The 16,620-nt window shown below is 36.4% G+C and overlaps 1 protein-coding gene across 2 annotated transcripts in view; it reads left to right on the plus strand.

Moving 5' to 3' along the window:
- grm8a (glutamate receptor, metabotropic 8a) overlaps positions 1 to 16,620 on the plus strand; it is a 137,080-nt gene that overhangs the window by 104,814 nt on the left and 15,646 nt on the right. For both annotated transcript variants that reach the window (XM_077709296.1, XM_077709297.1), the window contains exons 7-10: positions 1,167 to 1,370; positions 9,329 to 9,468; positions 12,195 to 12,341; positions 14,880 to 15,301. In XM_077709296.1, coding sequence (XP_077565422.1) covers positions 1,167 to 1,370; positions 9,329 to 9,468; positions 12,195 to 12,341; positions 14,880 to 15,301 — 913 coding nt within the window. The remainder of the gene's footprint in view (positions 1 to 1,166; positions 1,371 to 9,328; positions 9,469 to 12,194; positions 12,342 to 14,879; positions 15,302 to 16,620) is intronic.

Genomic DNA, 16,620 nt, shown 5'->3' on the forward strand with positions numbered 1-16,620 from the left:
ATAGTCAGCTGACTCAGGTTATATTTTTTTGTGGTCTAGCTTGAAATTAAATACATAAAAACCTATTTTTTAAAATGACATACTATGTTTTTGGATCATTTTGAATTGTGTAGGCCGTCTAACAACTTTTGTACAGGATTTTTTCTAAGTTTGTTTCTTTTAAGTATGTTTTTTTTTGTATCTCATAAATATAGTGTCAGAAAGCCATACATTTTGTAGAAAATCTTAGACTTTTATGTGCGCCCAATGTGCTGTGTGGCATTCTTACGTTTTTTTGATTTTTTTTTTAATTGCTTAATAAGGCAAATTGCCATCATTAATATAAGGATTAATTGGTCGAGGTTGCCAGGTATGTAATCACCCAAATAAACCTATACAAAAGTTTACTTTATAAGCACACTGTAGTAAAATGATGAAATAATATTTGACAAAACTTGCCGCATATTTCGTTTCACTTTAAATTATAATTAAACCACACTATTTTATGAATGATGCCCTCTAACCAAACCGACTTTGACACTCTTGATGAAAATGGACTCAAGGCGGTACTTCTAAATGAAATTATACTTTATTTTGTGGCCATTCCTCCCCTATGTACCATATTTTCACGACTATAAGGCGCACCACATAATAAGGCGCACCCTCAATGAATTACATTTTTCCATGTATAGGGCACACTGTATTATAAGGTGCACTGTCTATTTTGGAAAAAAAATAAGACTTTTAAGTGCGCCTTATAGTTGTGAAAATACAGTAATTGCTATTGACTTCCAGATATGAAGCACTCACAACACAGTCACCTCTAGAGCCAGCCGTTGTTGATGTTTTGGATTTTTTTTTGTATAAAATCTTGCAGTGGGGGAGGAGCTATATGATGGAAGATGTAAACTAAGATGGCATCTGCATATTTAACAGTATTGTTTCAGTTCAGGCGTTTGTGTTTTTTTAATATCCGACAGTGGTGGTTTTTCGTCTTTGGTTTTCTGTTTTTTCCATATATAAGGCGTACTGGATTATAAGGCGCACTGTCTATTTTGGAGAAAATGTAAGACTTTTAAGTGCACCTTATAGTTGTGAAAATACGGTAATCATTTGTTGCTATTTTGCCATCCTTCGATTTTGCAATCTGCCTTCATTCAAAATGATTTTTTTTTTTTGCATTTCAGGTTTGGAGAAGGTGGGCCGCGATTCCAGCTATGAGCAAGAAGGCAAAGTGCAGTTTGTGATGGACGCCGTGTACTCTATGGCGCATGCTTTGCACCACATGCACCGGAAACTGTGCCACGGTTACCCAGGAATGTGCCCGCGAATGGCCAGCAGTATTGACGGCAAGGAGCTACTCGGCCACATCCGTTCCGTCAACTTTAACGGTGAGTCATTCTCATTTCCACTCCATTTTCAAATACACCCATGTATTGGTGTCATTAGTGTGTTGAAACAAAACAAAGACGGATATTTAATCCTAGCCCAATATCGGCCGTTGTGATGCGCGCATATATTATCTCATAATTAGAATCCATTTGTCCCTGTGCAATATCCGTCATTATGTAACATTTTCTCCTGCCGTGTTCATAGCAGGCAGTCGATTGAAATAAATGAAAGCACAGAAATGGAATTAAAAATATAACAGGATTCCCGGCAGTTCATTTGTTTGACTGCAGCTTTGTAATTATGCCTAAAATGTCATTGTAGCTTGTCAATACAACCCTATCTATTTTAGTTAGTTGAATATGTGGACGTCATTAATAAAAATAGAAATCTGACCCACGTTTGAGTTCAAACAAGTTCAACCCAAGTTGTCTAAAAAACTCTAAACTGAGCTGATATATTCATAAAATCGAATTTCAGCTACTTTCTCACACTGCCAATTTTAATTGGGCTCCCTCATTTCCTTCTAAATAATATCAGACATTTGATTTTTTTTTTTACCAATGTTTTCTTCGACTGGTTTTCTACATTCGATGCGTCTCGCTCTGCCAACTTTTCATTTCCTGCGTCCCAGATGTATTGTTTTGCGTAGATAGATAGCCTCTGATTACTTAACAAGACACTAGGGCAGGAATTCTTATGATGAGGATTTATATAAAAATAAAAAAGTCCTTCCTAGGAACTTGTATTTGGATTCTGCTGCTGTCTATCAGCAAGTACTTGATCTGCACTCTCTTCCGCTTAAGAGGGTGTTTTGCAGTTATTGCCAGCTTAGAGAAGCTCGGTATCCCCACCTTAACCCCTTGGAAAGATGTACCACAGGTTATCAAAACACCAAGTTGAGTTTTGAAAACACAGTCGACTGGCAGACGCCGTCTCGCTGGGCCACGCCAATGGTGTCGCGTTGCCACAATTAAAGCTGTTTTGATGTCGCTTTTAAGATGTATAATTCACGTGAATGTCTTCAAAGTATAAATAAGTCATTGCACACTTCCCGACACTATTTGGGGTGAAATAGAGAGGAGGTCTGTCATGTTAACTCAGTGCACTATCATTTGATGAGAGCTGTCAGCAATGCAAAGCCATTTTTTTTGCCCTTCTTTGATTTGACAGTTCAGTTTTTCTTCACTATTTTCTTGTCTCAGTTTGGTTGGCCCTGGTAGACCTAGAGGTGGAGTAGGTAGATTTTTTTTTTTTATCTCGGTTGAACACAGGGAAAACTACTGGTAGAACTACTCCTATTATAAAAAAGGACACATTTTAACAGGGATTTTTGGGGTGAGATTTCAGGGAATTTACAGGCTACTTTCAGTGTTTTGGTCGATTTCTGATGATATTTTTGCCCATTTCCAAGTGACGACCTGGCGGTTTTGAGGTATTTTAACGAGGATTTTTGGGGTGACTTTTCCCCTATACATTTTGGATCAGATTTCAGGGAATTTTCAGGCTACTTTGAGTGTTTTGGTTGATTTCTGATTATATTTTTACCCATTTCCAAGTGAAGACCTGGTGGTTTTGAGGTATTTTAACCAGGATTTTTGAGGTGACATTTCCCCTGTAAAGTTTTGATCAAATTTCAGGGAATTTCCAGGCTACTTTCAGTATTTTGGTCGTTTTCTGATATTTTTTGTCCATTTCCAAGTGATGACCTGGTGGTTTTGAGCTATTTTAACTGGGATTTTTGAGGTGACATTTCCCCTGTAAAGTTTTGATCAAATCTCAGAGAATTTCCAGGCTACTTTCAGTATTTTGGTCGATTTCTGATATTTTTTGCCCATTTCCAAGTGATGACCTGGTGGTTTTGAGCTATTTTAACCAGGATTTTTGGTGTGACATTTCCCCTGTAAATTTCGAATCAAATATCAGGGAATTTCCAGGCTACTTTCAGTATTTTGGTCAATTTTTGATAACATTTTTGCCCATTTCCAAGTGAAAACATGGTGTTTTTTAGATATTTTAAACTTCCTTGTTAACTCATTGGCTACCATGGACAGTTCCTTTTTGACTGCAGGGGTCGCAAGAACAAATATGTTAAGAAATAGCGATAAAATCTTAGTTTTTGGGGGAAAAATACATTCTGTATATACTATATTAAAGAGCTATGCACCCCCTGCATTGACACCACTGACTTATATGTCTGTCAATGGTTTTAACTGCAAATTGAGCATTCGTCCATGGGTTATATCCTTGCACTAACATGGACCAACTCCCTACAGTAATGCAGCACGCATACCCCCCCTCCCCTCCAGTTGCCATGGCGACAGTGCCCGTACCATCGTCCGATAGTCACGTTTGCCGGCGTTCGTTAGCCAAAGAGAATTCCTACAAGGCAGAAGATGGAAGGAAAATGAGACAAAAGGCCGTAATGGAATTCTCCTTGAAGCGTGCGGGAAATGGCGGCTCAATCAAAGCGTCGACCGCCGCCATACAAACGATTTATCCAAAGACGATTTGTACATGGCTGTCATCAGATGTTTCACATCCCACTTCATAAGAAATGGGTGGTGGTCTCCTCCTCAGTTCGACTTTTGATCATTTCATGGGAGCATTATTGATTTAGCGCAGAACATGTTTCTAATGAGCATGCAAATATGCTGAATCCTGAATTTTTTTGGCGTCATTTAAAAGAACATACACAAATGCAGTATTGGGTCATTTACTGTGTTTACCAAGTTTTTTCATCTGATTTGGTCGGTCACCTTTGTTTTTGTTTTTTTTCTGGGAAATGCTGATGACTCACCATCTGATGTTTACACACGTTCCCCAAATCCAGTTTATTCAATTTTTTTTTATGGTTTGAGATTGTGAGCGTCTAAGCCAAAAGGCAAATACAGATTATTTTCCTCCCTTCATTTTCTGATAATGTACTGTTTACATGACACAGAGCAGAATATTTTTAGAGGAATTATTTATTTAAAAAGAAGGCACTTTAAAATCCTTATGCCGTTTTTTTTAGGTGATACTGTTAACATGTTACATTAACAGATGCTTATTTTTACTGTTTTTCCCTAATTTCCGATTACTTTAATGTATAATATGGTACAATAGAGGATCACTACTACAGAAAATGAATGACTGTTATATAACATTTACTCCTATGCAACTAAAATGTTTCCTTCCCATTTTTTTGCGCATTCTTTGGCTAGTGTAACATGTTTTTTTTCCCATTTAATTGTGCATTTTTTTGTTTAGTGCGACTTATAGTCCTTAAAATACGGTAGTTGTGAATGACCTTAACATTCCTTATTTATTCTAAAGTAAAAGTGAACAAAGGTTGTATCTTTAAAAAACACCTTAAAGTATTTCATACTTTTCAGTGCCACACTTTCGTCAATTATTATTAAAATAAAATTATCGTTCTTTTCACTTATTCGCTATAGATAGCTAGTCCATTTAAAATAAATCGGACGAACAAAAGTATTGAAACAGAAAGGGCAAAGGCTAAGACGCAGTGGACTTGTCAAATTGTAAAAAAAAAATTAAGTTATCCACGGACATTTTGGTCCAGCACTCAAATTTATGAGTGTGTTAAGACGAAAAGAACTTTCTTCTTACTTTTGACCGCTCACACTTTTGCCCGGAGACAAGATGAACCCGTCACGGAAAGCGGCTTGAGCTAATTAAGGCACTCTGACTTTGAGGGGTGAACTTCCTACCTGGCCGTGTAATTTGGGGAGGAGGGTTCCAGGGCCAGAGGGCATAAGAAACAGAAAGAAAGGGGTCGTGGTTGGCGGGGCAGCCATAGGGTCTCAACCGGCTGGCGAATGATGATGATGATGATAACGCTAGGCTACAAATAATGACCTGAGGGAGCCGGGGGCACAGTAATGGCGGAATTTACTCGCTCGGAGATGGCGAACTTGACCGAGACCTCGTGATCTCGGGGAGGGAGATTGAGCCCGGGGGGACCGTGGCGACCTGACCTGGAAATAAAACCTATGGACTTAATAAGGCTTAGATAGATGGGCGACAAGAGGTGATGGAACAGCCTGTTAGGCAAACGTAGTCGATAACAACTTTGAATGGAGAAAGGCTCCTGTAAAAAAATGGTCTAGCTGTTTAGCTAAATTGCCGTAGATAGGAATTGATTTGACACATGACTTGATGGCTTTATGAGCAAGATGACCTTCGCAAGTGGGGGAAAAAGTGCTATCGGGGACTTTGCTGAGACATGGTGACATTCAGATCGCTTTTAAATTCTAGAGATTTTTTTGCTTATATGGGAGACTGCACATAGTTCCAAAATAACCTAAAACTAGGCTGAGAATAGTAAAGAAGGTTTACTTTACTAAGAAACTGGACTTTGTCGATAATACTGTCAGTGAGTACTCGAGTATAAGCCGTACCAGCCAAAGAATGCACAATGAAAGGGATAATATATATATATATATATATATATATATATATATATATATATATATATATATATATATATATATATACATCTAAACATATACATATATCTAGACATATATATACATATGTCTACACATATATATCCATATATCTACACATATGTATACATATATCTACATATATATATACATATATCTACATATATATACATATATCTACACATATATACATATATCTAAACATATATATATACATACATACAAGTTGCACTGGAGTATAGAATTCATTTTGGGGGGGGGAGTTTTATTCTTTTTATTCATTCAATTAATTAACCAAGATTAAACTTTATACATTAAAGTAAAAGTAAAATATGGACCCATGTACAGAGTAAGCACCTGTTAATCTTACAAAGTTTTTTTCTTGGATAACTATGACCTTAAAAAACACAACATAACAACCAGTTGACGGTCAGTGATGCGAAAAATAAAAGTTGTCTTACAAGTCGCAGGCTCAGCTGTGATTTTTCTCGTAGTTGTTGTTTACCCAGGTTTCCAACTCAATCCTAGAAAGATTCACCAAATATTAAAACATCTTGCTGCATGCGCCATGACGATTATTTAAATCCCTACTGATTAACTGCGGCGATTGTACAAGGTATTTAGTAGAGATTATTGACATATGTTTGGATAGCGCCAAGGAACACTTGAATGCATCACGACTCTGTTGAAGGTTTAAAAATTAAGTCGCATTTGGAAGGCCTTGAAAACATTTTTTTTTTCTTCAACCCAGATTGGTCTTTGAAAGAGATTGGAGGCAATCCAGCAAAAGAACTTGCTCAGCATCTGGCAGTGCCAAATTGATCCCTCTTCACTTGACTTTTTTTTTTGAAAGACCCCTTAATTCTTCTCTGATGGTCTTTGGGCAAGATCATCAGCCAAGACAAATTGGGAACAGTCTTAAATCATCAAAAAAAACCTGGAAAGATCAGTAAAAAGAATTTAGTCCTGGCTCAAATCACCAAAACTATTGATCATTTTAGCTCTCTTTCTCAGTTTTCTATTACGAAACATTATTTTTAGGACGGTAACATCATCAGATGAAGATAGTTGGACGTAGTTGGACCCTTATTTAGTTGTTTGTTACTTATTAGCCATTGTTGATGATATTTTGAGTGACTTTCCTGTACTGTAAGTGTCTGCCATCGTTGCCTATTTATTTTTTACACAAAACAAGCTTTTTTTCCTTCCCAAAAAGCTGTTATAAGTTTGTTACTAACACGGAAAGCCTGAAATTGTAGGCTCTAGGGAAAAACGCAGCAAAACAAGCGAAACAATGGCTATGTTTTACCGTATTTTCACGACTATTAGGCGCACTGTCTATTTTGGAGAAAATGTAAGACTTTTAAGTGTGCCTTATAGTGGTGAAAATACGGTAATTGCTATTGACTTCCAGGTATAAAGCACTCACTACACAGTCACCTCTAGAGCCAGCCATTGTTGATGTTTTGGATTTGTTTGTTTAAAATCTTGCAGTGGGGGAGGAGCTATATGATGGAAGATTTTGTAAACTAAGATGGCATCTGCATATTTAACAGTATTGTTTCAGTTCAGGCGTTTGTGTTTTTTTTAATATCCGACAGTGGTGGTTTTTCGTTTTTGGTTTTCTGTTTTTTCCATATATAAGGCGCACTGGATTATAAGACGCACTGTCTGTTTTGGAGAAAATTTAAGACTTGTAAGTGCGCCTTATAGTCGTGAAAATACGGTATTAGTATTATTATTTTTTTTATGTGAGTAGGAAGGGAGTGAAGCGTTGTTGTATGACGAAAAGTTAAGGCGAGACATACGGGAATAGTAAGGTAAGAGTACGAAAAGGTACAAGAGCTGTAGATGTTTCACTTTCCGTGGAAAATGGAGAAAACCCGGCTCGGCTAAATAACAGTGTTGTTTACTTAGCTATTCAGGCAATAGTTCCCTCTTCTATTGTGTGGAATAAACTAAATGACATATTCATCAGGAGTGTTTATGTCGGAATGGAATATGAGCGCAAAGTGACGCGAGATTGCCAGGTACAAGCTTTCTCCACATAATGCCTCAATTCTACTTGACGCCATGTCAATTTGCACCAATTGCTGCTGCTGCTTTTAAAAATAAAGCCATTATTTACATCCACCAAATGCTAAATTATCATCCTCGGGCCAAGGTAAGCATGGACAAAAGACGACAAATAAGCCTTCCTTTGTGTTACTTAGAAACATTTCTAATAATTGGTAAAGTGAGAATGATATTTAGAATGCACTTTCCAAGGTTGCCACAGTAACTTATTTATTTTCCGACATTTTCCACTCGTATTGACGTCCACGGATGCGTTTCAACAAAGCGGAACCAAAGAGTCTCCAAAGTGAACATGGCGAGTTTAAGCTTCTTTTAATGCCTCTTGGAATTGTTTTGCTTTTTTATGTATCCTCAACTGCATCCCACCCTATCCATGAGTTATGGTTGCCGGTTTTTATTTCCGTAACGTGGCGCTTCTTCCACATGTACACGGTAATTGGATTTCCATCCGTGTCCGACGTCCAATCGGATTGGGTCTCCATAAAAGAAATAGTGAAGGTAAAGGGACAGCCGAAACAGAAGAAAATGAGAAATAAAAGTTATTGGTGCTCGGCAAAGCCTAGATGTTTAAAGTACTCGGGCTCACATTTATTCACAAATGTGAGCGGGAACAGGTTAAATTCGAGTTACATGACTTTAGAGCAGACCTAGTCTAACAGTGGTTCTATATATGTCCCCTTAAATCAGGGGTTGGCTCGCGGGCCGCATTAACGTCAATGCCATTTCATGTGAGACGGATCATTTTAGATTTAAATTAATAAAAAAATTAAATATCTTTTTATTTTATTAAAATAACTGGATCCAAAGCCCTAAATTGTCAGTTTTTATAGTTCTAAAACAATGTTTATTTTAGCTTTTTTTTTTCTTAGTAATGGAAATTTTTTTTTATCATGTTTTTCATTTCAAATGGAAGCAAAGTATTTCTTTTAAATGATGTTCAATATTTAAGTTGAAAACAGAATGTATTTGTATATTTATTTTTAAATTTTACTAAATGTATTAAACTTTTTAAAACAAAAAAAAATAATCAATACATTGCAATGATTGATTTTATAAAGGGGGAAATCAGGAAATGTAATGTACATATTAATGATATAATAATAATAATTATCATCATTGACTTGAGAAAAAGCCTAAGTGTCATCATACCCAGCTGCATATGACAAAATTGTTAAAATATAATATAATTCTTTGAATTATTTGATCCTAAAACAGAAAGGGCACTCATGATTTACTTTCTTGGGCCACACAAAACGATGCGGCGGGCCAGATTTGGCCCCCGGGCCAGCACTTTGACACCAGTGCCTTAAATCTACATTACCTGCACTTTATTGAAAATCTCCCAAATGTCGTCACAAGACGGTGATGCAGATTTTTCCCAGAATGTGCCTACTTCCATGCTCATTGTTTGCCATTGTCTACTTCCTCAGGAAGCGCCGGCACCCCAGTGGTTTTCAACGAGAATGGAGATGCGCCGGGACGATACGATATTTTCCAGTACCAGATCAATAACAGATCCACCGCCGAGTACAAAGTCATCGGTTCCTGGACAAATAAACTGCACCTTAAGGTGAGATTCGTTTTGCAGACTAAAACTATGTACTGCTCGGGTTAAAACTACTTACTGCTGAATCAAGTCTGACTTGGAATTTTAATGAATTTGAGTACAGTATTTTTACGACTATAGGACGCAGTGCATTATAAGGCGCACCCTCAATGAATGACACACTTACATTTTTCCATATATAAAGCACACTGTATTATAAGGGGCATTGTATTATAAGGCGCACTGTATTATAAGGCGCACTGTATTATAAAGTGCACTGTATTATAAGGCGCACTGTATTATAAGGCGCACTGTATTATAAGGCGCACTGTATTATAAGGCGCACTGTATTATAAGGCGCACTGTATTATAAGGCGCACTGTCTATTTTGGAGAACATGTAAGACTTTTTAGTGTGCCTTATAGTCGGGAAAATACGGTATCTATAATTAGACCACCATGAACACCATACAAATTTTGCCCAAAAAAAGCTGTGTTGCATTCAAGCAGAGGGGTATATTAAATGGCGCACAAATGGGAGGCTCAAAAAAGGCAAAAATCATTTAATATACCCGAGTAGATTAAACGGGAGGGGTATATTAAACGGCGCACAAACAGGAGGCTCAAAAAGGCAAAAATCTGTTAATATACCCGGGTTAGATTAAACGGCAAAATACAGTAACCAAGGAGTGCAATCCACAAAGGACTTAATTAAAAAAAATAAAGCAGATGAGGAGACTAATGGGCAGTAAATATTTTCCACGTGATGGAATCCAAGCTGAGTATATTGGAATATGTTTTATCTATTCATAACAACACTTCTAATAATAAAACCTGTTAGCGGCACCCAATTTTTTTTAAAAAAACTTAATTTTTGGTTGCTCTTACTGTCAAAAACTGGGATGTCAATGAATAAGCGATGGCTCAAGATGAGGCAAAGCGAATCTGTCAAAAGCGATCATGCGGTATAAGGTTTTTCCCAAAGTTTCCAACGCACACTCATTTGCTCTGCAGCTCACTCGCCGACACATGAGAACGGACGTGAGGTAATTATTTTCCCAGACAGTTATATTTGCATCTCTAGAACAAACTGCCAAAATGGCGGTGGATGAGAGACACACACTCCAATTCTCATTTTAGCTTGGCCACTTGTAAATCGAGCTAAAAGATGTCATTTCGAAACCCCATTCTTTATTCTTCTCTAGTAGATTGTTTTAATACAGTGTTTCTTAAAGTACTGTATTTTCACAACTATAAGGCGCACTTAAAAGTCTTAAATTTTCTCCAAAATAGACAGGGCGCCTTATAATACAGTGAGCCTTATCTATGGGAAAAATAAAATGTGCCATTCATTGAGGGTGCGCCTTATATATGGAAAATACGGTATTTAGCTTCTACAGTCAAGTTCGAAATAAAATAAGGCTGGAAAACAACAAAATCTGTACTGACACTGATAAATGCAAAAAAAAAAAAAGAATAAAAAAAAGTACTTCTACCAATAGTGGCCTCCACGCAAAATAAAAACTAAAAATCCTAAAAAAAGTACTGTATTTTCACGACTATAAGGCACACTTAAGTCTTAGATTTTTCTCCAAAATAGACAGGGCGCCTTATAATACAGTGAGCCTTATCTATGGAAAATATAAAGTGTGCCATTCATTGAGGTTGCGCCTTATAATGTGGTGCGCCTTATATATGGAAAATACGGTATTTAGCTTCTACAGTCAAGTTCGAAATAAAATAAGGCTGGAAAACAACAAAATCTGTACTGACACTGATAAATGCAAAAAAAAATGAATAAAAATAGTACTTCTACCAATAGTGGCCTCCACGCAAAATAAAAACAAAAAATCCTAAAAAAAAAGTACTGTATTTTCACGACTATGAGGCACACTTAAGTCTTAGATTTTTCTCCAAAATAGATGGGGCGCCTTATAATACAGTGAGCCTTATCTTTGGAAAAAATAAAATGTGCCATTCATTGAGGGTGCGCCTTATAATGTGGTGCGCCTTATATATGGAAATACGGTATTTAGCTTCTACAGTCAAGTTCGAAATAGAATACGGCTGGAAAACAACAAAATCTGTACTGACACTGATAAATGCAAAAAATAATGAATAAAAAAAAGTACTTCTACCAATAGTGGCCTCCACGCAAAATAAAAACAAAAAATCCTAAAAAAAATACTGTATTTTCACGACTATAGGGCACACTTAAGTCTTAGATTTTTCTCCAAAATAGACAGGGCGCCTTATAATACAGTGAGCCTTATCTATGGAAAAATAAAATGTGCCATTCATTGAGGGTGCGCCTTATAATGTGGTGCGCCTTATATATGGAAAATACGGTATTTAGCTTCTACAGTCAAGTTCGAAATAGAATACGGCTGGTAAACAACAAAATCTGTACTGACACTCATAAATGCAAAAAAAAAAAAGAATAAAAAAAGTACTTCTACCAATAGTGGCCTCCACGCAGATTAAAAAATCCTAAAAAAAAGACGTACTGTATTTTCACGACTATAAGGCACACTTAAGTCTTAGATTTTTCTCCAAAATAGACAGGGCCCCTTTTAATCCAGTGCCCCTTATATATGAAAAAAAAAAAATGTGTCATTCATTGAGGGTGCGCCTTATAATCCAGTGCGCCTTATATATGGGAACATGTCATTCATTGAGGGTGCGCCTTATAATGCAGTGCGCCTTATAGTCGTGCAAATACGGTAGGCTTGAACATTTATTCTCCCAAAGGTTGAGGCCATGCGCTGGAGGACCGGAGACCCATCGCTACCTGCCTCGGTATGCAGCTTGCCATGCCGTGCCGGGGAGAGGAAGAAGGTGGTGAAAGGGGTGCCGTGCTGCTGGCACTGCGAGCGTTGTGAGGGCTACCACTACCAGGTATGCGATTGAAAAAAAAATCTCAATGGACAGCACCAAATGAAAATCTTTTCCCCTTTGTTAACTAACAATAGTCATTCTCATCAAAGTTTTATCAGCAGGAATCACATAAAACTCCAAAATTGTCATTTTTCACACTGAACCTAATGCAGAATTTTATGACTTTTCTCTAAATATGAAAAAAAAACAGACTCATAAAAAGTTGATGCCCTAGAAACCAAACAACTCCTGGTTCATGGTCGAGAAAAATAAGCAACAAAATGACAGTTTCACAATTTGTTTTTATAGCTAGTGTCAAAGTGGCGGTCTGGGGGCCAAATCTGGCCCGCCGCATCATTTTGTGTGGCCCGGGAAAATAAAATCATGAGAGCCGACTTCATGTTTTAGGATGAAATTAAAATGAATAATTTAGATGTATATTACATTTCTTGATTTTCCTCCTTTTAAATCAATAATTGTCATTTTTTAATCTATTTTTTCTGTGTTTTTAGTTCAAAAATCATTTTGTAAATTCTAAAAATATATATTTAAAAAAATGAATAAACATTGTTTTAGATCTATAAAAAATGAATATTCAAGAACTTCAATCCAGTTCATTTAATCAATTTATATAAAAAAAATATCTAAATATTGTACATAAAATGGTCCGCCCCACATGAAATCAAGTTGACGTTAAAGCGGCCCCTGAACCAACCCGAGTCTGACACCCTTATGTTATAGTTTAATCTATTATTTAACATTTAACATATTCAGGTTTTAACCTAAAGTCATGTTTTTAAACACATCATTTTGACTTTTCTCCAAATATGACTTCAATCTAATATTCGGCCAAAAAAATATTGTCAGCAAAAGTCGATGCCTTAAAAACCAAACAACTTTCAGTTAATGTTAAGAGAAAAAAAAAAGCAGAAAAGTGACTCTTTCACAAGTTTAATCTTCTACTAGTATAATCTATATAATTTAAAGTTCATCATATTTAACCCTGTAATAGTCCGATTTTGATTTTTTGTTAATTTTTCTCTCTGAATATGACATTGTATGACTTCTTACGGCACATTGGTTGGGAAACACTGGCCTAAAGTAAGAAAACAAGCCAGTCAGGTGTTACTTTGTCGAGGTACAGTCAAATAGTGAAGAAAATATCAAGAATAACAACAGCCTGGTCGGCCATTGTCGTCGATCGATACTCATTTTGCTGACACGAGCAGCGGCAAGTAGATCAATATTGCGCTGACACGTTGACTGTAGATTTGGGACTTGAGCAGCGGGGATAGCGAGGACAAAATAAAAAATAAAAAATAAAACAGCGTGCCACAATAAAGCAAGGTAGAGAATAAAAATAAATGGGCCACGTGTCGTTCTCCGATACAAGTCACTTGACGTTCTGTCGTGTTGTTCCTCATTCCTTTTATTCCCCTTCGACATCGCTTATTCTTGTCAGGGCCGCGGGGTGCCGTAGCTTATCCCGTCTGACTTTGGGTCAGAGGGAGATTCCACCCCAGACTGGTCGCCAGTTGGTCGTAAGGAAATAGTTGCGATCAGAGGCAAATTGTGATGATTAAATACAGGAGGAAATTGTTTTTATTAGGGTGTCTCCCATCTAATTGGGACGAGCCTGGTGAGGATAAGGAAAAAATGAAACTATTACGGCAAGGGTGTCAGACTGGTTGGTTCGCGGGCCGCATTAACGTCAACTCGATTTCATGTGGGCCGGACCATTTTAGATATAATATTTAGATATTGTTTTAAAAATTGGATTCAAAGAACTAAATCAAAAGTTCTAAATATTCAATTTTTTGATATATTTAAAGTTTATTTGAGCTTTTTTACTTGGTAAGAGAAGATCACTTTTAATCATTATATTCCATATTAAAGTGTAAAACAGAAACTATTTTTATTTATTTTTAGATTTTACAAAAGGATTTTTGAACTAAAAACACAGAAAAAATGTATTAAAAAATTACAATTATTGATTTAAAAGGGAGAAAATCTGGAAATTTCATATACATCTATACTCTAAATTTTAATTTGATCCTAAAAGAGAAAGTCAGCACTCATGATTTACTTTCCCGGGCCACACAAAATGATGCGGCGGACCAGATTTGGCCCTCGCGCCACCACTTTGACACCTGGTATTACAGGATACAAATCCAAATATAATGAACATTAAATGATAGATTGGAATACTACAAGATTCTACTGGTAATACAATGAGAGTAAAGTCATTTTCAATGTAATGTTAGGAGATTTAATTGCAAATACATTAAAAATATTGATTATATTTCAAACACATTTTTAATATTACGATAAACCTGACATTATTCTTGAGAGTCGTAATATTACAAGTTTTAAGTCATTTTTTAAAAGTTTTTTGCTTTCAAGTATTGGCACATTTATTTTCATGTAATTTTAAGAGATTTCAGTAATATTGTAAGTAAAAGTCATACAATTACGACATTTAAAACGTTCCATGACTTATTTTTTCATTCCTCAAAGCGAACAACACATTCTAACTTCCATATTTTTCCATGTTTTCAGGCTTCCGAGTTCATGTGCGAGCTGTGCCCGTACGAAATGCGTCCCGACGCCAACCGCACAGGTTGCGTAGCCATCCCCATCATCAAGTTAGAGTGGCACTCCCCATGGGCCGTGGTACCCGTTTTCCTCTCCATGCTGGGCATCATCGCCACCTCCTTTGTCATCGTCACTTTTGTGCGCTACAACGACACGCCCATCGTACGGGCGTCTGGCCGCGAGATGAGCTACGTGCTCCTGACGGGGATCTTCTTGTGCTACGCCATCACCTTCCTGATGATCGCCGCGCCGGATGTGGGCGTCTGCTCCTTCCGTAGAATCTTCCTGGGATTGGGAATGTGCTTCAGTTATGCGGCGCTGCTCACAAAGACCAACAGGATACATCGCATCTTCGAACAGGGGAAGAAGTCTGTAACGGCGCCCAGGTTAAGAGTCATTTTTGGCTAATTCCCCTTATTAAGCGATAAAAACAATGTACAAATGCATTGGACAGGGTGATAACCAGTATGCACTAAATTCAAGATGCTGACAGCTTGACTGTATGGGTACATTGCTTGCTGACACGCTATATTTATATGGTAAAATGGCACACTTGTGAAAGGGGAATGGGTATATCATGGTTAAAGCATAACTAGATTAGCATTTGATGATTTTATCAATGGATACCAGTGACCCAGTTGATCCGGATGGGTAAAACTAGATCGGTTTTATAAAAAAGTATTTAAAAATACCTGTACAAAAGTTTTAAAGGGTGTCAGACTCGGGTTGGTTCATGGGCCGCGTTAACGTCAACTTGATTTCATGTGGGCCGGACCATTTTAGATATAATATTTAGATATTGTTTTAAAAATTGGTTTCAAAGAACTAAATCAAAAGCCCTAAATATTCAATTTTTTTGATATATTTAAAGTGTTTATTTGAGCTTTTTTACTTGGTAAGAGATCTCTTTTAATCATTATGTTCCATATTAAAGTGTAAAACAGAAAATATTTTTATATATTTTTAGATTTTACAAAATGATTTTTGAACTAAAAACACAGAAAAAAATGGATAAAAAATGACAATTATTAATTTAAAAGGGGGAAAATCAGGAAATTTAATATACATTTATACTCTTCATTTTAATTTGACCCTAAAACAGAAAGTCATGAAGACAGAGACAGAGACAAAGAACTCATGATTTATTTTCCCAGGCTATACAAAATGATGCGGCTGGCCAGATTTGGCCCACAGGCCGCCACTTTGACACCTGTGGCGTGGACAATTTGTAATGATCAAAAAACGTATGAAATACAACAAACAAAAACATTAATAATCACTTAATAATAATAACTAAATAATCACTAAATAGTAATATATAAATAAGTGGTTAACATAATAATAAATATAAGTAGTAGTATTAAGTCTTGATTAGGTCCTAGGTGCAACACCATTTATTCACTGTATAAGTTTATGTATTCATAACACATTATAATATACCATTTGTTTGCAAAATGCACATTTTGGTGCTGCACAACTGAAAAAAAAACATGTGTTTAGGTTTTTTTCCTTCATTGAAACCCTCCATTGAGATGTTAAATCTTTAAATTATACTTATTATTTTCTATCAGCTCTATTCAAAATCCTTGGCTAAAGTAATTTTATTTAATAAATGTCAGAACCTGACTCTGTATCAGCAGAATCTCCAATTTCAGCAAATTGGAGTCATTTGCAAAAAAAATATGTGATTTATTATTATTATTCA

This window comes from Stigmatopora nigra, chromosome 23, assembly GCF_051989575.1.
Source record: "Stigmatopora nigra isolate UIUO_SnigA chromosome 23, RoL_Snig_1.1, whole genome shotgun sequence".
Classification (NCBI taxonomy): Eukaryota; Metazoa; Chordata; class Actinopteri; order Syngnathiformes; family Syngnathidae; genus Stigmatopora; species Stigmatopora nigra.